The 23,059-nt window shown below is 37.3% G+C and overlaps 2 protein-coding genes across 2 annotated transcripts in view; one reads left to right on the top strand and one right to left on the bottom strand.

Moving 5' to 3' along the window:
* Nucleotides 1-23,059, bottom strand: part of LOC135224576 (ring canal kelch homolog) — a gene marked incomplete in the record, with an annotated part of 536,926 nt that overhangs the window by 253,185 nt on the left and 260,682 nt on the right.
* Nucleotides 1-23,059, top strand: part of LOC135224830 (ring canal kelch homolog) — a 120,981-nt gene that overhangs the window by 12,271 nt on the left and 85,651 nt on the right. Inside the window, exon 3 of the mRNA XM_064264152.1 lies at nt 15,014-15,120. Coding sequence (XP_064120222.1) covers nt 15,014-15,120 — 107 coding nt within the window. The remainder of the gene's footprint in view (nt 1-15,013; nt 15,121-23,059) is intronic.

Raw genomic sequence — 23,059 nt, 5'->3', positions numbered from 1 at the left:
TTCCCCCCGTATTCACAGGGTATGGGTACCAGACACCCCCGCTAGTAGCTCGAATCCACGAATAGTTAGAACTTCCCTCTAAGAATGCTTATGTCTGCCTATCTTGAAAGTTCAAATACCAAATGTATACTTAAAGTATCATCTTACACCAAATATTCCATTGAATTGGTATTATTAATATCAATTCAAGGTCATCTGAAACATTTTACCATTAGAAATATATACACAGTCAATAAGAGAGAGAGAGAGAGAGAGAGAGAGAGAGAGAGAGAGAGAGAGAGAGAGAGAGAGAGAGAGAGAGAGAGAGAGAATAACTCCTTATGATATCAAAAGGTTGAACTTCTAGGCAACACTTCTTCCCCTCCCATATATACATATATCTTTTCCAGAGCAGAGAGAAAGAGGGGGCTGAACAAGTATCTATTTGTCTATTTATCAATTCTTTTGCACAGAGAGAGATAGAGAGATAAAAGAAGGACAAAGTAGAAACACCAAGTCTGTACCTTATGTAACATCCTTCATCAAATTTATTTACCTTAAATTATTATCATATTACTGTATTAATCTTTGAGATTACTATATTAATATAATTTCAAAGTCATCTTAAACACTAGTAGGTACCCTTAAAGATATATATGTACATATATACTTCTAACACTTGCAGCCAATAGAGATAGAAAGAGTTACCATTACCACTACGACATGTATCTTGTGGAGAGAGAGAGAGAGAGAGAATCTTTAAATTACTCAGATGAATTTTGTAATTATAGTTATAGTATTATTATTATTATATATTATTATTATTTGAAAATATTTATAATAAGCTTATTACAGGCAGTCCCTGGCTTGCGACGGGTTCGGCTTACGACATTCCGAGGTTACAACGCTTTTCAATTACAGTAGAGCCTCGGTTCTCGACGCTAATTCGTTCCAGAAGGAGCGTCGAAATTCGATTATTTCGAGAACTGAATCAAGTTTTCCCATAAGAAGTAACTGAAAATGGATTAATCCGTTCTTGACCATCAGTTATTACCCTAACCTTGCCTTTTTATACAACACATTACATGTAAATTACAACTAAATAAGTTAAAAGTTAAATAAATATCATGTTAAATGTATATTTATAATTTTAAATGTATAATAGTATACAGTATAAAAGAAAACTGGCCTGCATCCAACCGATTGTTGACCAAGCGCCATAGGCTACCTAGGTAAATAGTAAGTGGAACATAGTGTAGTGGGTAGGCATAAAACGTGTTGCTAACATAATAAAAACATTGAAAAGCAAGTCTAATTATTACAGTAAATTAATAAACTATTAAAATTAAACCCAATTTATATTAATCAAAAACTTATGAAAATTTGCCTTCAGTAAGTCGGCATTTAAGGATGTAATCAAACCATAGCGCAGCCCTGGTGGTTTATAGCGGGACTATGGTAGTAAACAAACCATATCGTCGCTATAAGCCTAGAAACGTTTACATTCGATATTAATTTATGGTAAATCTTATACGAAGTCAACTGCAATACTGTATACAAAATCGCTTGAAAATTATCTTTCAGTAAATGTTATGATACTAACGATTTTGTTTCATAAATGTCCTTGTAAAAAAGGTGCGTCTACGGCAAATTGTCCAATATCAGGGCTGGTTTCAAGCTTATTGGACTTTGACAATTATTATGGTACTGCATGGTACATACGTATATACGTACATATAAGTAAAAGAATCTTCTTAATTTCTACAATTACTATACCATTACGTACCAGCATCTCTTGAGTTTAATATCAAGCTAACCTCTTTTTACGAGGACGCTTATAAACCAAGCATACAGATTGCATTCGTTACCGCGCACGCGTTACATATGTAAACTGTCACTACCAGATCTCGCGTAAACATTGACGTCTTTTTACAGTAGACATAAAAGAATCGTCTTAATTTCTATAATTATTCCATACCATAGCGGCTTCTCTGATTTAAGCTAAGGCTAACCTCCTCTTTACCAGCAAGCTTGAGAGAGAGAGAGAGAGAGAGAGAGAGAGAGAGAGAGAGAGAGAGAGAGAGAGAGAACAATAAATGAAAAATAAATGAATAAATAAAAATAAATAAATAAATAGAGAGAGAGAGAGAGAGAGAGAGAGAGAGAGAGAGAGAGAGAGAGTGTTATCAAAGCTTAAGATTGTGTTCGCTACCGAACGGCACACGTTGCGTATGTAACAGTGGTTTCACTACCAAATCTCACACGTAAACAATGACGTATTTTTACAGTAGACATAAAAGAATCTACGTAATTTCTATAATTAATGTATACCATAGCGGCTTCTGATTTAAGCTAAGGCTAACCTCCTCTTTACCGGCAAGCTTAAAAAGCTTAGATTACGTTGCTACCGAACCAAACATGTTACGTATGTAACTGGTTTCACTACCAAATCTTACACGTAAACTGACGTATTACAGTACGACATAAAAGATTCGTCTTAATTACTACGCACTTAATATGGCATAGTGGCTTCTCTGATTTAAGCAATGGCTAACCTCTTCTTTACCGGCAAGCTTAACAAAGCTTAAAGATTGCATTCGCTACCGAACCACACATGTAACCTACGTACGAAACATTGCCTTCACTCCAAACCTAACACTTAAATACGTATTGCATTTGGTACTGAAACGCGCTCCTCAAGTGTGAGCATGGTTTTAGAATAGGTCTATGCTTGAAAAAAAAATCAAGCAAGGGTGCTTGATTAAATCTTTTTTTCGCTCATCACTTTCATGCAGAGGAGAGGATAGACGAAACTTAAGGTTTATTTTGGAGTTGGAAATGATGGAAACATTTTGAAGAAGGAAAACGCGAGATGCCTTGTAAAGACTTTTCCATTATTTCAGAGATTAACAATAGCAAAAGGTTTGAACATAGATAGCCAGTAGTAATGTTGGGACCCATGATGAATCAAAAGGTAACTGCGTATAGAGTTGATACCACCGAAAAAGCAAACGAAATGCGCGCAAGGTGTACAAGACACGATACATGTTTGAATGTTTGTAAACAATAGCTGCGGACTTTAAACAATGCAGAGTGGCGTCGCCAGTGTTACCAACCGTTTTGCTAAATTATGCTAGTTGGTCCAAGCAAGAATTTATGCCAAATATGGTGCAATTTTGTGCCAGAATTATGCTATTAATCTATCATTCTCTCATTTCTCTAATACATTTGAGCTAAAACGACGATGTAATGGAAATTTAAAACATTTATATATTAGGTGAAATGATACAAAGTGACGAACAGACAATATTATAACTAATAATTTGTTGATCTTTCCATGTTGGCAAACTCGAATAAAACACCATTTTTCTTTAATAGATCACATGCGCAATCACTAGTATACTATTTGATATGCAATCACTAGTATACTATTTGACAAATGTGTGAAGATCACACATACAAATGTGAAGAAAAACATACAAATTTTACTTATCACTGCATCATTATCATGCCACTGAGAACCATTTTCCTTTAACAGGTCACATACACAATTAATAAATACTTGAAAATGTGTGAAAATTACTTCAAATATAACATTTTGATATTTACTGAAAAATTAAAACTAAAAAAAAAAAAGGTAAACAAACAAACCAGTCTCTACTCGAAGAAAAACATACGTACTTATTACTTGATCATTATCATGCCACTGAAACACCATTTTTCTTTAATGAATCACATACACAATGAATAAATACTTGAAAATTGTGTGAAAATCACTTCAGACATAATTAAAATTTTGATAACTACTGAAAAAATAAAACTTAAAAAAGGAAAAAAAGTAATTCTTTACTCACGAAGAAAAAACACTAACACTTTACTGATCGTTTGTCATGTCACTGTGGGTATTTATTTATATTCACAAAATTTAACATTCCTTAGTTGGGTTCAAACTTAGCAATTAACTCATTTGTTAGTGCTGCTTTTGAGGCAATTTCACTATGAAGATACTTTCACTATAGCTGTGTATGAAACTCAGGAATTTTCTGCATTCTATTTAAAATTTTAGTGAAAATACATTCTAAAATTGTACTAGAACCCTAAGTGTGAAAGAAATTATGCTAAGCTCCAATTCTTGGGTCAAATTATGCTAAAAAAAACATGAAATTATGCTACATTTGGTAGCACTGGATGACGCCAACTAGCGGCGGCTGGCGGAAACAGTTTTGTTTACAAACATCATATGGTCGGGGGTCGGAATCTGGTTTTTTGGTTGAAAACAGATAATAAGTTTATTGGAAATTTAGTGGCGTAATCCGATTATGTCGAGTTCTAATACGGTCGTGAACTGGGTCTCTACTGTATATTTATCAGACATTATTTCCAGGTTTATGACGCATATTCCAGGATTACGACACCTACAATGCTGATCTGGCAGAAGAAATATGACTCCATAAATGCAAAATAATCAGTATTTGAAGATTTTTTTTTATGAAAAATGCAATAACAATGCAGTTTACATAGTTTCTAATACACCCAAAGCATTAAAAGTAAGCTTTTCCTAGGATTTTTTTTACTATGTTCCGGCTTACAATGATTTTTGTCTTACAATGCGTTTCAAGAACGGAACCCCCATTGTAACCCAGGGACTGCCTGTGTATACATATACTATGTACAGTGGTACCTCGACATACGAAAGGCTCAACTTACGAAAAACTCGAGATACGAAAGCAAATACAAAGATTTTTTTGGCTCTACATACGAAAATAGTTTAAGTTACGAAAGGTTGTTGCTGTAAAGTCCCGAGATTCGCCCGGACCACCGAGAACAATTTTAAAACTCGCCCGCCGCCAACTGAGTAAACTCTCCACCATCCTCCCGCTCTCCCTTGGTTCCTGATGCTAGTCACCCCATAAGATCCTGCTCTCCTATTGGTAAGCATCTACCCCTTGTGCTCTATGTATTCTATTGGTAAAAGGATGCTGTAAATTGAAAAACTTATTCTTGCAATACACTTAATAAAAAAAAAAACATTAGGTAAAGATAGAATAAAGAATAGAAATGAATGGTTATTATACTGTTTGGTAGTTTCAGTAGTTGAAGAGAGATACTAATGAAAATCTATGGCTTACTGTGTGCTAGGAAAAATGATTGCTTGGCGATTGTTCGGTACTCGTAAGAGCTGAATGTAAACAAACGGTTGGAAGGTTTTTTTTGCTATTTTGTTTGTGTATTATAGTTAATGATTAATTAATAATTATTTGAAATGAGTAAATACTGATTATTTATACATTTTATTGGCATACTCTAAGCTTTTAGCTTCTTAGGTTTAGATGTCAGAATCATAGACTAGGCTACAGTAGCAACTGCTAACATAGGCTAGGCTTATTGCTAAGGGACATATGCTAAAGTCCTAATATATGCAGTAAAAATGCGGTTGAACATTACATGCAGTTGAATATTATTCAAGTATGTACAGTATTTTGCCTTTTTGGAGTCATATTTCTTCTGTCGGATCGGTGTCGTAACCCTAGAACGTGTTGTAAGCCTGGAAATATAATTTACTGGGGTGTTTTTGTAGGGCTTGGAACAGATTAGGCTTTTTACATGTAAAATGCGGTTCAAGATATGAAAAACTCATGATACGAAGGCCGCCTCGGAACGGATTAATTTTGTATCTAGAGGTACCAATCAAAATCATTGACCATTATATGGGGCACCGCTTTCTTCCCGTCACATTACTTGACATATTTGACAGCTTCTCTGGAGTTGAGAGAAGGTAGGGAAATGGATACAATGAAAGATGAAGGGAAGAATTTTCATTTGAAATTACAGTTATATTATTATTATTATTATTATTATTATTATTATTATTATTATTAGAAAATATTAATAAACTTATACATCTACCATAAATTTTCTCTCATCTCCTAAAGAGAGGGGTTCATCCTTACTTAAGCGAAATGGAAAGATTATTTTTATTTCTTTAAAATAATATCACATACCAATTTTATAATTAGTTATATTATTAATATTATTATTAACTGAAAATATCAATAAACATATTACATACTACATACTACCATAAAAATTCTTTGCTACCCTCTCTGCTGAGAAGGCTGTGAGCAAACGTTTTGTGTCGTCTCCCCCCTCTCCTGCTAAGACAAGAGGGTGTGTAAGGAAGGAGTAGTGTCTTCTTCCCCTCCATTGCCTCCATCTCCACCGTGTCAGCATATCAAGCATTGGAGGGTTAAGGACTTTGTTATTTCTTTGTCAACGAGTGAAGAGTGGCACGTGCATGTCCCTGAGAGTGATAGTGTTTCATTTGCTGTTCCTTGTGGTTCTGCTTCCTTCGCCAAAGGCATCAGTGGGGTGAGGGGAGGCGGTGTTAATGGGAAGGATCCATCCCCTTTGCAATCTGCTGTTGCTGCGTCGTCCTCTGTTGGTGATTTGTCTGCTGCTTCTGCTCCAGTGCCTATTCATCGTTGTAAGGATCTTAAGGCGCTTGTGAAAAGATCGAAAGTTGTGGATGCGGAAGTGGTTCAGCCGTGGTTTGCCTTCCTCTCCTGATGATGCTGTTCGTGGTTCGACTCCAAGGAATTCTTGTTCTGCATCAGGAGTTCAAGATGCTTCTCTGTCCCACGTACATGTGTCTGCTTTGCATGGATGCGTACGTGGAGACGTACGTGAGTCATCTATTTCAAGTTTTCGAGTTTCTCCATCCCCAAAATGAATGGTTGTGCTTGAAGACAGTAAGAGAATTTTTTAGCGCTTAATCCTGCTCAGCGAACAAATGGATGAGTTCTAGGAGCTTTCAGCACAGCAATTTGTAATCCTAGGCTGGTTACAAATGAGACCTTTTTAGGATTTTCTGAAGGCCAGTTGTGACAGAAAAAAATCTCCCGGATTCGGTCTTGCAGAAATGCTTCAATGATTTTGATAGCCCTCTTTTGGCCAATGAAGGAGTAGTTTCCAGACCACTTCAAGTTGCTAGTGGATTTCCCAAGGTTACTACCTCAAAAACTGCAGCTTCTCAGACAACTGCACATCAGGCAGTTCCATCAGACATTGTGTACTCTGACCCTGACAGGCTACAAACTGTTAGGAAATGACTCTGAAAGAAGGGTTTTTCAAAATCAGCTACAGAAGCTATTGCCAAGTGCAGAAGACAATCTTCAGACAAAGTTTGTCAGGCAAAAGGAAGACTGACGGGGATAGTCATTCCTTCCTTTGAGCCCCAACCTACACTGCTACTCAGATGCTTCAGATCTAGGTTTGGGGGTTCTCCTAGGGAGCAAAGAAGTATCCAGGACTCAGTCCCAGGAACAAAAATTGTGGCACAAAAATGTGAAAGAATTGATGGTGGTACATTCAGGTCTCCATTTCTTCGTGTGATGGTAATTGCTTCATAGCAAAGAAAAATAAAGGAAAGGAGAACGCATTTTCGAGAAGTTTCGGCAGCAAGGAGGCTTTCGCGCCACTGTTGGAGGCGCCTATTCTCGCGGCTGTTCTGGAATCGTCGGGCGTGTTGTGGAGTGCAACACACGCCTAAGTGGCGGGAGAAATGCTGCAATTTCTAAGAACTTCCGGAAACCTTGCGAGACCATGAACGCTCGGAGGAAGTAGGAGCAAACAGAGATTGTAAAAGAGAGACACCTGTTAGTCACAGAGAGATATCCTCAGTAAGAACCACTGGTCAGAATATCAGTGAGAGATCAGCAGCAGTGATCGTCAGAGAGAGACTAGAGACTAAGGAACCGACGAAGGATCAATCAGAAGAATAGTTGTTCGAGAGTTGGTTGGATACTGGTCTAATCATCTTCAGGAGTGGACGACCGAGTTGTCTCTATGTTGAGCAGACTTCGGAGAAGAAAAGGGGGGAGTTCCTGCCTTAAAAAGACTATATTCTGCAATACGGAGTCAAATTGACTAGCAAGTATTTGAATTGCCTCACTGTTCCCCCAGTTCATGCAGTGTAAGATTCTATCTTTTTATGTAAATAGGAGATACCATTCTGCATTTACCTTTGTTAGTAAGCTTGTAAATAAACCTTTGTTGTGTTAGTGTTTCATGCTATACTATTTGTATCCCCAGTTTCAACTGGTGGTGTTGAAATATATTTTTTTTATTATTTCATATCGAACCTGAAGCGGACCTCTCTCAGAGGCCGTAACATTGTGTCAACCCTTCGCCAGGATATTTCGACACCGTAACATTCCACCATGGAAGTTTTTGACAAGACAGTGCCAGTCCACTCCGACAGCATGACTGCCATGTCTTTCATAAAAAAAGCAAGGGGAACCCACTCTTTCTCTCTGTGCAAACCAGCAAAAATCTTCTCTTGGCAGCCCAGAACTACACAAGATTAGTAACAAGGTTTATCCTTAATGTTCTGAAGGACAAATTGAGCCACCAGAAGCAAGTCCTACCTACGGAGTTGATGTTAGATCCCTTGGTCTGCTTAGACCTCTGCAAATTGTGATGGAAACCAGCTATATGGATCTTTCCACATCTTCCAAAAACAGTCTACTCCCGGTGTTTTGCTCACCAGTCCCGGACCTTCGAGGAGGGGCAACAGATGCAGTGTTACAAGATTGGTCAGACAAAGAACTGTATGTCTCTTCCCCTAAATATGGTGAGACAAGTAAAAAAAAAAAAAAAGTTTTGGTCTGAGAAATGTTTCAATGATTTTGATTGACCCCTTTTGGCCAACAAAAAAGTGGTTTCCAGACCACCTCAAGTTACTAGCGGATTTACCAAGTTTACTACCTCAAAAACCACAGCTGCTCAGACAACTTTACTTCAGGTGGTTCCATCAGGATTATGTACTCTGGCCCTGACAGGCTATAAACTGTCAGGAAATTACTCAGAAAGAAGGGCTTTTTAAAATCTGCAGAAGACAAATCTTCAGAAAAAATGGGCCATCTTTCAATCATGGTGTAAAAGAGACAATATTTCTGCTACTAATACCTCCAAAGCGGAGGTAGCAGATTTTCTGTTACACCTCAGGAAGTCTAGAAGTTTAACTACTTTACCTATTAAGGAATACAGAGCCACGTTAAGCTCGATATCAGACATCCAGACCTTATTAGATCCTTTGATACCACCAAGCAGAAACAAACTTCTTTGTATTTTGTAATTTAGACATAGCACTTAAATGACTATCAGGTTCAACATAGTACTTAACCCTCTTACGCCGACTGGACGTATTTTACGTCGACATTTTTTGTCTCCCGTGTGCCGACTGGACGTATTTTACATCGACTTACAAAAGTTTTATTTTAAATTCGCGGAAAAATACTTATAGGCCTACCAGCCTAAAACTTTTGAATCACGCGCCTTGGGGGATGCTGGGAGTTCACGGATCAAGGTGTTGTTTTGTTTACAATCGTTACGCAGGCGCGCAAGCGTGAATTTCTTTCTTGCCACACTAAAAAGTATCTGCGACACATCTCGGAAATTATTTTGTCACTTTGACATAATTTTTGTACCATTGTAAATTAGCCGTTACATGAAGTATTATATATGAAAATGCGCATTTTTATTTCAAATACAACAAAAAAATACTCATGATTGTAGCTTTTAACAGTTTTGAGATATTTTCATATAAATCACGATAATTGCCAAACTTTCAACCTTCGGTCAACTTTGACTCTACCGAAATGGTCAAAAAACGCAATTGTAAGCTAAAACTACTATATTTTAGTAATATTCAATCATTTACCTTAATTTTGCAACAAATTGGAAGTCTCTAGCACAATATTTCGATTTATGGTTAATTTATGAAAAAACTTTTTCCTTACGTCCGCACGGTAACTCTTCCGAAAAAAATCATACATGCGATTGTGGTAATGTTTGCACCATTTTAAAATTAGCCGTTATATAAAGTTTTATACATGGAAATGTGCGCAATTTCATGCAAAATACAACTTAAAACAACCCATGGTTGTAGCTTTTATCAGTTTTGAGATATTTTCATGTAAATAACGATAATTGCCAAAATTTCAACCTTCGGTCAACTTTGACTCTACCGAAATGGTCGAAAAACGCAATTGTAAGCTAAAACGCTTATATTCTAGTAATATTCAAGCATTTACCTTCATTTTGCAACAAATTGGAAGTCTCTAGCACAATATTTCGATTTATGGTGAATTTATGAAAAAAATAACATTTTCTTTACGTCCGTGCGGTAACTCTTCCGAAAAAATCATACGTGCGAATGTGGTAATGTTTGCACCATTTTAAATTAGCCGTTACATAAAGTTTTACATATGAAAATGTGCGCAATTTCATGTAGAATACAACAAAAAATAATTGAAGGTTGTAGCTTTTCTCATTTTCGAAGTATTTGCATATAAATCACGATAAATAGAAAAAAAACCACATTCGGTCAACTTTGACTCTACCGAAATGGTCGAAAAATGCAATTGTAAGCTAAAACTCTTACAGTCTAGTAATATTCAGTCATTTATCTTCATCTTGAAACAAATTCGAAGTCTCTAGCAAAATTATTTAGATTTATGGTGAATTTAAAAAAAAATCTTTCCTTCCCTCCGCGCGCTGATTCTTCGCCACAAATCTCCGAAATGCGTATGTCCCATTCTCGGAATATTTGCTCCGTTTCATATTAGGGATTTCATAGAGTTTTATATATGAAAATGTGCGTCATTTCATGTAGAATAAAACGAAAAATATTTGAAGGTTGTAGCTTTTCTTATTTCCGAAATAATTGCATATAAAAAATATATATATAAAAAAATTTGACATTCGGTCAACTTTAACTCGTCAGATATGGTCAAAAACTGCAATTGTAAGCTAATACTCTTACAGTATAGTAATATTCAATCATCTGTCTTCATTTTGAAAGAAATGGGAAGTCTCTAGGACAATATTTAGATTTATGGTGAATTTTTGAAAAAAATATTTGTTTACGTCCGCGCGTTACGAATTCATGCATTATTTTGTGATAATATTTTCTCTGTGTTGCTTTTATCGTTATACAATGTGTTATATACCAAAATGATAGCAATTTAGTGTACATTACAACGAAAAAAAAGTAACTTGTTACCTTTAACCGTTTTGCGCACAGCGCGATTTGAATACAATTATATATGAAATTTCGTTTTTGCGCTATCATATATCGCATTATTTATATATGAAAATGATAATTTTTTTCATTTCTGATGGTTGCATACTAAATTTCAGGCAATGACAAAAAAAGGAGCAAAAAATGAACTCTTAATCTTGAAAACTAAGCGCGCTGTGATTTTTTGGAAAAAATATTTTTTCCGCTTCGGCGCTCACTCCGAAACCCCTCCGGCATACGGGAGACAATTTTTTATTTACCGCTCCGGCGTAAGAGGATTATATAGCTATCAGGTTCACGGTTGGAACCCATGCATTTCATCTCCTTAAGAGATTTAGCCAAAAAGACTTTTTCTAGTCACTTTAGCAACAGCAATGAGTTAGCAAAATCCATGCTTTAGACAGAGTGAATTTTCCAGGGAAATGTAGTGTGTTCATTTTCACTGGGATTCTTCGTAAAGAACAGGATACTCTTTCAACCATGGCCTCGTTCTTTTGCCATCAAGAGTAATATTTTGGGCCCAGACAAGGAGAAAAGAATTTGTGCTCTGTGAGGACACTTAAATATTACCTTCACAGAACAGGGAATTTGTGGACCTTCAAACATTCTTCATTTATGATAAATAACATAGTTTTGGTTTTTTAATACCCAAAATGGAATATGAAATTCATAATAATCATGATTTATTAAATTGTCTTTGTAAAAAGAGAGTACACCTTTGAGTTTCTCCTCTGACATTCTCATGCATTTATGTTTGTTTATCTTTTGTTTCGGCAAGAATTTCATCATGTCAGAGGAAAATACAAGGAAAACATCTCGCTAACATACAGAAGAAGAAAATTCGCTGTAATAAGCTGAGTTAGTGAAGGGGAGAGAGAGAGTTGCGTAGGAAGGAGTGCCCCATCTTGCCTCAAGCAGTGCCCCAGGCTACGATATATGAGCAAAAGGATCATCATTTATGATTAAATTATGATAAATAAAATAGTTTTGGTTTATTATTACACAAAAAAAAAATATACATTCATAATAATCATTATTTATTAACATTGTCTTTATAGAAATACGAAGGAAAACTGAACGCCCGTATCTCAAAACTATACTTATTGACCTTCAAAATCTATCTTCTCACTTAGTTTTAAAGCTATAACATTGGAATTTGGTATATAACTAAGAAAGACATTATAGAACAATTAAATGAAGCCCTTTTTTCTAATTTTTGTTTCGTCTTTTTTTATCAATTTTTTTCTCCTGATTTATAGGGTTTATCTTTTTACCACATTGAAAAATTGATATCTAGCAAAAAAATTACTTTTAGAAAAAAAAAAAAAAAAAACATTCGATTGGAGGTGTACATCAGGTCTATATAAGGTAGTAATCCTAGGTCTTAATATTAAATATCAAGAGAGGAGATAGAATTTGAAAAATGGTCATTTTTGTGATAAATCGCCCTGGCGTCACAAAACCGAAGGTCAGAGGCGAAAATCATATGCAGTTTGGAGATGTCCCAAGTCACCTTATTAAGTGGTATGAATATCAAAGTCCTGTCCTTAAAAAATGGCACTAGCCGGCCGGCCCCCTTAATGTTTTACAGAAGATATGTCCACGCATCCCACCTCCTATCAATGTATTAATCAGCTATGTAATTATTGGATAAGTTACTTATATAGAAATGATAGTTTTATAATATAAAGTTTTATATATATGTACTTACCTAGTAAGGTCATAAACAAATTGAGCCCACTGCTGTGTTATTCCTCTCTCTACCACAAAAGTGGCTGGAGCTCTTACCACCTACCCAAAACAATTGGCGCAACCTGTAAATTTCACAATTTTAACTGCTGAGCAAGTGAAACTTTATCAGTGTAATTACTGGGTAAGTGTATATAAATCATTATTTTATTATAAAAATATTATAGTTGCCAAAGTTGTACTACAGTATGAAAAATAAATATCTTGTACCTGGGAACAGATGGAAATCTTGTGCATCTAGCATGAATAGTTCAAAAGCAATGATTATAGAACTGTGTCTCTTTTTCTATACTTCTCAGTTTTGCGTTGAAATCATTTTCACATTTTGATCAGCCCATTTTTAAAAATCAATGTGGCAAAAAGCTGAACTTCTGTACTTTTTGTACTGGGATGAATGACATGTTTTTGTGAAAGTACTATGGAATCAGAGATGATCGCATAGTGTTGTTTGAAATCTGGTTGACTTGAGGTGGGTTTATCTTTACATTATATTTATCACATTATAGTTATTGATCAAATCAAAGTGCAGTACTTCTGAAACTCACATAGTCACATTTTCCTCTTCTAATGGCCATAGCTTTGCCTTCATTCTTGCAGTTTGGAATTGGAACTGGAGAAACTTGCTTTGGAAGCCAGGAAGTTGAGGAAGACTTAAAGGTTTTCAAATTCTCAGTTCCACAAACCATCATAACCACTGAGCATTGTTGCTGCAGTAAATAAAAATGGCTGAATCACCTTGCTCAGCCATTCATAATTTTGTTAATTTTGTGACCCATGTCCTGGATTTAGGGTTGAAGCTTGTGCTCTTGATCATCCTTTTTCAAGTATGTCCAAGATTTCCAACATATAATTGGGAAACAGAGCAACTGTCTTGCATTCCTAGCAAGGTAGATGCTAAACTCTCTAGTTAAAGCCCAAGCAAGCAGTGCATAGGAAATGGTTAAAAAGAAGCAAGTCAATTACTGGCAGTCCCTGGCTTACGACGGGTTCAGCTTATGATGTTCTAAGGTTACAACGCTTTTCAATTATATTTATCAGAAATTATTTCCAGGTTTACGACACATGTTCCAGGGTTACGACGCCTACAACACTGATCTGGCAGTAGAAATATGACACCAAAAATGCAATTATGCTATATTTAAAGTTTTTTTTTTAATGATAAGTGCAATAAAAATGCAGTTTACATAGTTTCTAATGCACCCAGAGCATTAAAAGTAAGCTTTTCTTAGGATTTTTTTGTGATGTTCCGGCTTATGATGATTTTCGGCTTGCAACGCGTCTCAAGAACAGAACCCCCATCGCACCCCGGGGACTACCTGTGTACATACTTTCATGAAAAAACATTAGGGTAAAAAACAAACAAAAACTTATTAAAATGAAATCGATGTTGATTCAATGTGTCTGTGCCTCACTCTACCAGTCAAGAAATCTGAAGCAATCAGTGCTGATTAACTCATAAAATCCTAATACTTAGGCTATATCTCCAGACTTCTTACATTTGTCAAACCATCTCTGTCAGTGCACAGCATTTAATTCTTCCCACAATGAGCCTGCTGAATGAGTCCCACCGATTAGTGGTGCAACTTTATCTCTCTGCAAATTTGCTCTCTTTTAGTACCCAACCCAGAATCTTTGAATACCATTCACTTCAGCTGCATTTTGAATATAACTATTGGGTGGACTGAATGAAAATGAATTGGAAGGCTTCCAGAGCTAACTCAGATGATGAGATTGCCAGTCTATCTAATATTGTTAATTTACTAAACTTGGATAAGGTTTAATTTGTCCTATAGTAGGATAGAGGAAAAGATTACTTCACATGTATTTTATGTATCAGAGACCTATAGTTCTGACAGAATACTTCCCTACTTTTTATTAATGTAAGTATTGTGGTGTGAAATCCTAAGATAAGTTGTTATAAAAACAATAAGTTATCAAATATAAATTATTGCACCTGTACATTTAATTGAATAATGAACTAGTATAATGCAAACTAGTGAATTAACTGGTTGCCTTATTTTATCCTAAAACTGAAACTCGGTAAGTACTATCATTTATATTAATTGTTCAGGTATAAAGCAACTGTATATTATACCTTGTATGTTTGCTAAAGCCTGGCCACCAGTCGTAAGCCATTAGAATGCGTAAGCCTTGATGTATTTCAGTCTCATATGAAGTGGTGTTATTGATTTTTTATTGCAGACAAAGTCAGCTATGTGATGTTGTGCTAATAGCTGACAGCATTGAAGTTCCTGCACATAAGATGGTTTTGGCCTCCTGTAGCCCATACTTCCATGCTATGTTTACTAGTAAGTAAATTTTTGTTCATAATATTGTCCACTCAGTAAACAAATCTCATTTAATGTAGTCTCAGGCTCAGTAGATGATGTTAACCAAGTCCTGGTAATCTACTCAAACATACCAAGTGAGGATTAATATTAGTGTCACCTTCCCCATATGAGAAATGCCTTCAGGTCACTTTCTACACTTATCACTTTCATCTTTGACTTGCTAGAATTCTCCTTCAGAATAATCCCCAATATTTTAGTAATATGAGTGTCAAACTGTTCAACTTTTTTCCTTGGTCTGTCCAGATATAATTCTTTTCCTCTAATTTTCATGAGAATTATTTTATATTTAACAGAAAATATTAGAAAAAATGTCCTGCTAGGTTTTGTTTTCATACTCAAATCTATTGGTAGAAGCCATGGTGTGAATAATCACCATCAGTTCATATTCTAACCTTTGGTTTCTGATCATGACAGCCATCAACTCAAAATGTAACTTGATCTTAGGTCTTATCCTTATTTTCACTTTCTTATTCTTAGTCTCATTTTGAAGCCAGTATGTGTAAAGGTCATGCCTTTTTAGAGATTATTTCGCTAGGATATTTTGTTCTCACTGAAGACATTCCTTACCTTTAGGAAATGCCATCTTTTTTCTGTCACTTTTAAATACAAGTCACCTAAAACAACCATACTCCCTGTAGGGGGAGGTAGTGCCATCAGTGCACCTCATTCGTTGCAATGTAGGCCTTACTTAAGATAAAAAAATAACCATAGGTTTCTTTAAAACTCTCTCAGATAGATACAGGCAACCCTCGGTTAGCGGCAGGGGTTCTGTTCCTGGCCACCGACGCAAAGTGATTTTCGACGCTAAGCGATGTTAAAGCCTACGGCCACCGCACCTTCTTTCGAAACTAGACCAGTCAAAGGCGCCGTAATCCCACAATGGCGCAATAAGTAAAATTATATTTATGCAGTATAGTACTATAGAATTTACTGTACAGTAGTACTGTACAGTACATTATAGCGTTGTGAATACTGTAAAGTGAAAAAAGCCTAGCTTTAATCCTTTGGGTGTCTAGAGTATGTAAAGATATAATAGTTTATACAGTGTACAGGTAGCTGTAGTGTTCAAGTTACGATCATTAGTCTTACGATAGTCCGATTTTATGAGAGATCAAATTACAATGGCCTAACTTCATCCATCTTCTAGTTACATAAGTTCAATAACAGCAAAAGAGAATGATGAAAGTATGGTTTTAACGTATACCTCGTTGCGTGAACGTGTACAGCCATGAACAACCAAACGAGAAATGACTTTTTTTTTTTCTAAGTACAACTGAACTGGATAACATCCGTTTGGCTTGTATTTCAATCATCGTACTACAGTACACTATTACCGTAGTTGTTATAAATAGCGTTACGTATAGAATAGAACTGAGATATCTTAATGTAATAACTTTATTCACTATAGATCAAAGATCAATCGGGAAATATACTGTTAAATTTAAACCTAGTTATAACTGAAGCTGAGAAAACTGTTCAAGCTGCTAATGACTATTATCGTACATCGGCAACAAGGATAAAACTGCAGTAAACGTATGCCATCAAACACAACCGTAGACAAAATTGGGATACAATAATTTTAATCAAAACTACTGTGCTTGAAAGAATATATTTTACTGTTGGTTTCACGGCGATATAAGATAAATAACGTAAAGTTCTTATTACGATGATATAAAGGATTATTGCGAATGGAATCACGTAATTTTTTACGTAATAAACATGCCGCCAACGTAATCTGTTAACAAAAAAACAAAAAAAATAGTTCACATTCACAACAAGACATATTCATTAAATATTTCCACCTAAAAACACGTTGTATAAGGAAAAATAACTTTGTCTATATAAGTCAAGTATCTAGATATTCGTTTATGCTACCTAGAAGCAAGAGAATTAGCTCAGAATTGCGTTATGGTAAAACAAACTCGTATTCATTAGCTGATTTTAAACCACAACATTGGCCGCTCCGCGGAATACTGGCTTAAATTTGTCGTAGTATTTTATAATACAATAATATGAGAATACATATAATATTGTTGGATACAGTGAAATAATGTATAACTTTTTAAAGGATTTATGGAAAAGATACATAATTAATAAAATAGCACCATGCATTTTTCAGAACATTGGCGGACAAGAACGAACTTTAAAAAACATCCTCTGACAAAATGGAGCGTAGTTACAAAGTCTGCCTTAATTTGTATCGTATTTATGTACAAAAATGAAAATACCTTTACGTAATATATTTTCATACACATTTTAAACATAAAAGCATAAACATTTAAAAAATCGACACATCGATTGCCAGATTTGCACTCTTTTTAACTATATTTTCTGAAGAGCGGCAGACGGCGCCATACAAGAACGAACATGAAAAAACATCGTAGTCTATAACTTGAAGGGCAGTTTCAAAAGCTGCCTTTTTATCATATTTCTGTGCAGAAATAAAAATACCTTACACATAATACATTTTCATACACATTTTAAACAAAGGCATGAACATTTATAAATGGACACATCCATAGCTAAATTTGCACTTGTGTAACTCGATATTTTCGGCATAGAACAGCGTCAGAGGCATATATTTTACCCTAATACCTACGTAATAACTCTCCATAAAATTTTTTAATATAATTTGCACAACCTTTATGGTCTGAACGGCATTTCTACAAATGTATGAACTCGTTAGACACTGGTGCTAGCGGCACTGTTAACTGAAAAAAAATTGTGCGTAAAAGTACCTTTAAAATGCTGTATTTTTTTAATGAATATTTTTGACGACAGCCGTAAAACCGATTCGGCATTGAGCGATTGCGCCGTTAACCGCGGGCCGCCTGTACTTGGCATCTCGAAAACTTTTTGTTTTTTTGCTTTTTCCATCTCTTTGTTGTAAACAGCAGTCCTTACTAATATAACTTGGTGCAGTTCCTTCATGACTATTGATAATAAAGGAAATAGTCATACAGTTGAGTTAATATCCTTTGGGAAAAATAGTGAAATGTTCCACACTATCAGCCTACATCAATTATTATTGTACAAAAAATATGAATTGAGTACCACTTAATGTATTTCACATTGAGTACTTTATCTAACCAAACATGTAAATGCTACAAATTAGAATAAAGAAGATACCAAAAACAAGAAAATTTATGATTTTTTAAACTTTCTTTTTATGTAAACCTATTACATACTGAACTTTTAATCTCTTCACATTGAGTATCTTCACAAGTGCTAGGTACTTCATTCCAGATTCTTAGGAAATTACGAGCTGGCTAGCAGTATAGCGCAACTGTTTCAGAGTCTTATGCAGTGAAGAACCGCAATTTTTCTGTACTATTCAGTAGAATTAACTGTGAGAAATCATTGGAGTCAGGAGGCAAAAACTTTTGATCATAGGTAATCAGTTTCTATGAACAAATATTCTTTTGCAAGAATTAAATTTCTTTTACCAACCCTATTACTTATGATTAGCCTGAATGGCCCTTACGGTGTGAAGGATCAAGTGGCAGCACCCCAAAAATCTGCGTGTTAGTTCCTTAGGTTGAGATAGGCACTGGAAGCCAAGACATGGAGGAAAGCTCTTGGAAGTATCATGATGAGGACTGTATGTGTGTAAAATACAGTGGTACCTCGACATACAAAAGGCTCAACTTACGAAAAACTCGAGATACAAAAGGAAATGTGAAGATTTTTTTGGCTCTACATACGAAAATTGTTCAAGATACGAAAGGTTGTTGCTGTAAAGTCCCAAGATTCGCCCGGACCACCGATAACAATTTTAAAACTCGCGCGCCGCCAACTTAGTAGACTCGCCACCGTCCTCCCACTCTCCCTTGGTTCCTGATGCTAGTCACCGCCATAAGATCCTGCTCTCCTATTGGTCAGCATCTCTCCCATGATTCCATCATGCATCGTACATAGCGGCGTGCTTTTTCGGCCACTTGGCGGCATCGTCGGTATCGTAAGCATGCGGAATTCGTTCGTTCTAAAAGATTTCATTTATTAACGTAAATTCATTAGTGATTTTGTTGTAGTACTAATTTATTGTGTTGTGTGAGAACTTTACTTCATACGTATACGTACTACATAACTTAATTACTTACAGTATATACGTAGTCATGGGTCCCAAGAAAGTTGAAGTAGGAAAGAAGAGGATGCTTTCTTTGGAGACAAAAATGGAGATAATGAAAAAGTATGAAGCTGGCATGCGATTGAGTGTGATCGTCAAGGAATATGGCCAAAATCCGTCGACAATAGGCACCATCCTTAAGCAGAAGGATGCCATCAAAGCAGCTACACCTTCCAAGGGCGTGACTATTTTGTCTAGCAAGAGGAGCCACGTGCACGATGAGATGGAAAGGCTGCTTCTTGTCTGGATAAAAGACAAAGAAATCGCTGGCGATACGATAATGGAGACGGCAATCTGCCACAAGGCCAGCACTATTTTCGGCAATTTGATTGCCCAGGCCAAAGACGACAGAGGAGAAGGGACATTGACGCTAACCCCAGAGTGCAAGGCTTCTCATGGGTGGTTCGAAAAATTCCGTAAACGGACTGGTATCCATTCGGTGGTGCGGCATGGGGGGTGGCCAGCTCAGACACGAAAGCGGCCGAAGCCTTTATTAAGATGTTCGACGAGATGACAATCAAGGAAGGCTACAGTTCTCAGCAAGTCTTCAACTGTGATGGAGACTGGCCTTTTTTGGAAAAAAAATGCCTCATCAGACGTACTTCACGGAGGAAGAGAAGAAGTTACCCGGGCATAAGCCTATGAAAGACAGGCTTACGCTCGCACTTTGTTCGAACGCCAGTGGGGATTGCAAGGTGAAGCCCCTACTTGTGTATCATTCCGAGACTCCTCGAGCCTTCAAGGCCCACAAAGTGCTTAAGGAGAAGCTTCCAGTGATGTGGAGGGCTAATGTGAAAGCCTGGGTAACGAGACTTTTGTTCACGAAGTGGGTAAATCTGTGTTTCGGCCCGACAGTGAAGAAATTGTTAGAAGAGAAGCGCCTCCCTCTGAAATGTCTGCTGTTGTTGGAGAATGCCCCTGCTCACCCTCCTGGCCTCGAGGAAGATATCCTAGCGGAGTATTCTTTCATCAAAGTTCTTTATCTTCTGCCTAACACCACCCCTCTCCTCCAGCCCATGGACCAGCAAGTGATATCAAACTTCAAGAAGCTGTATACGAAACATCTTTTCAAGAGATGTTTCGACATCACTGATACCACAAACCTCACCTTGCGTGAATTTTGGAAGGAGCATTTTGATATTGTGATATGCATCCAAATCATCGATTAAGCTTAGCAGGAGGTTTCGAGGCGAACCTTGAATTCTTTGTGGAGGAAACTTTGGCCTGATGCCGTATCCCCCCCAAGACTTCGATGGAATCGACGTGGGCGAAGCTGGTGCTGCATATTCAGGAACAGTTGACGATCCTGAAACTGTTTTGCAACCAGATCTTGACGAAATCGTTGCACTCGACAAGTCCATGGGACTGGTTGTTTATAAGGACGACATCAATGACCTCCTCGAGGAGCACCAAGAGGAGCTTATGACGGATGACCTGAAGGAGTTGGAGGCCATGCAACATAACATCGTTCAAGAAGAGTTCTCTAGCAGCGGCGAGGAGGAAGATGACCCTATGACAACGGCAGAAATTAAGGATGCTCTAGCTGCTTTTCATAAGGTGCAATCATTTGTAGAAAAGAGACACCCCGAAAAGGCTTACACAGGTCGTATGCTTGTGCAGTTCGATGACGTTTGCCTGAGTCGTTTCAGGAGCATTTGGAAAAGTAGGCAAAAGCAATTTTCATTGGATAGTTATTTTTTAAAGAGGCCTTTACTACTAGCAGGAGTAAGCAAAAAGGAAGATCCAATTGATACTATGAAAAAACAGAAAGTTGAAAGTGGTGAAGAAATTGAAATTTTGTAAAAAAAAAATAAATAAATAAATAAATAAAAATTAAAAAAAATGTAAAAAGAAAAAAAATATTTATTTTAAGTTTTTTGTAAAGTTAAGTGTTACAGTTTTGTTAATGTGTTTCATAAAGTTTAGTTTGTTCATGACACTTACCTGCCAGATATATATATAGCTGTATTTCTCTGACGACCGACAGAATTTCAAAACTCCTGGCAAACGCAGTGGTCGGCCAGGTGGTTAGTACCCATTCCCGCCGCTGGGAGGCGGGCCTCAGGAACCATCCCATTTTCTATTCAGATTTTTTTCTGTTGCCGGTCTGTAAACAAACTGTTTCCAGACCTCCGCCTAGGATTTTAAAACTTCATTAGCCGCTTAAGTATCTTGGTTGTTTTCTTTTGGGTTTATTAACGAGGATTTGTGGCTAGGCATACGCTTTTAATAAATTGATTTAATTTTGATTTTTTGAAATAAAACATCTGAATCTAGTTGGGCTAGTTTCAGACTTTGTTGTCTGCAAAGGGGTTAGGTGAGAATAACGAAACCTTCGATAGATTCTCACGTAATATGCACGATGTGTACATAATTTTGGTTAAGCAGAAATATGATTAGTGTGATATTTGACTGATTCCGAATAGAGATGTATGATTCGTATGTACGCAAATAGAGCGTAATAGAATTAGGAGGTTTTTTCCTCCAAGATCAGTAAACAGAAGTCAGGGTGATATACCTACAGAACCTCCTGTTAACTTTATTTTGCATAACCTTCCGGTTGGCCTACGGGCCTAGAGAGAAGTGTCTGTGGGAGGTAATGTTTTCTGTTATGGTGGATTATATCAGTAATTGGAATCTAAAGTATTCGCTCTCCAATCAGGGTTGTGAGTGTAGTGATACTGAATTAATGCCCCTAGTGTAGTGGAGGGGGCGTCAGATCGGCCTTATAACGTCAGATCGGCCTTATAACGCCTCTAGGTCTAGACCTCTGTCGGACTCCCAGGACCACAGGGAGAGGGCATGTCGAAAGCCGAAGGAGGGTTACGAGGAACCCCCACCGATCTGGCGTCCCTTCGGCAGGTCCTGAGGACGCTACCCAGGCTGCCAAAGATCGTGCACGTGCACGGATCATGAAGAATTGCCTCCCTTCCTCCGAGACTTCCCCCCCCCCCCCCCCCCCCCCCCCCATAGGAGGGGAATCTCGGAAGGCCTCTCCAATCGAGAGTGGTAAAGAAGACGCCATCGTCTTTCTCGCCCTCCTAGGAGAGGTCTTACGGAAGAGGACGCTTCTTCAAGAAAAGTGCTTCCCTTCCTCCGAGACGTCCCCCCCTCATAGTGGGGGGGAATCTCGGAAGGATGTCAGAGACTCCCCTCCCCATAGGGGGGGGAATCTCGGAAGGCCTCTCCAATCGAGAGTGGTAAGGAAGACGCCATAGTCTTTCTCGCCCTCCTAGGAGAGGTCTTACGAGAGGACGCTTCTTCGATAAAAAGATCGATAGTATCCTCCGCCTCGATTTAAGCTTCTCGTCCTCCGAGGCGTCCTCCTCGCACGCGGGTTGGAGCTCTCGGAAGGACTCGCGCCCTTTAAACAGAAGCTTATAGAGGAGGACGCTTCACGTTCTCGCTCTCTATTGTTATGCTATTGTTATCGCAGCCTTAACATTTAAAAAAAAAAAAAAAAACTTTCCAACGTACACCAGGTCGTTCTGGAAGAGACTCGGAAAGCGCTCAACGTCTTAAGCATTGGGACGCTGGCCAGGATGCTCGCCAGGACGCTATTTGCAAGACGTTCGAAGTAGTAGACATCTGGACGCTTTTCAGGACGCTAGGCGTCCTACGAATCAAGACTCTAAGGAATAAAGAACGCTCCTCAGATGTGTAAGAGCCCTATGCTTTAATGCCTTCGACAAAAGTCCTATATGGACACTCGTCAGGAGTAAGTTCTAGGACGATGCGCAGACAGAACCTGAGAATGCATACCAGGTTTCC

This window comes from Macrobrachium nipponense, chromosome 12, assembly GCF_015104395.2.
Source record: "Macrobrachium nipponense isolate FS-2020 chromosome 12, ASM1510439v2, whole genome shotgun sequence".
NCBI classification, from domain to species: domain Eukaryota; kingdom Metazoa; phylum Arthropoda; class Malacostraca; order Decapoda; family Palaemonidae; genus Macrobrachium; species Macrobrachium nipponense.
The sequence above is the reverse complement of the archived record's forward strand: the minus strand, read 5'-3'. Positions and strand labels throughout refer to the sequence as shown.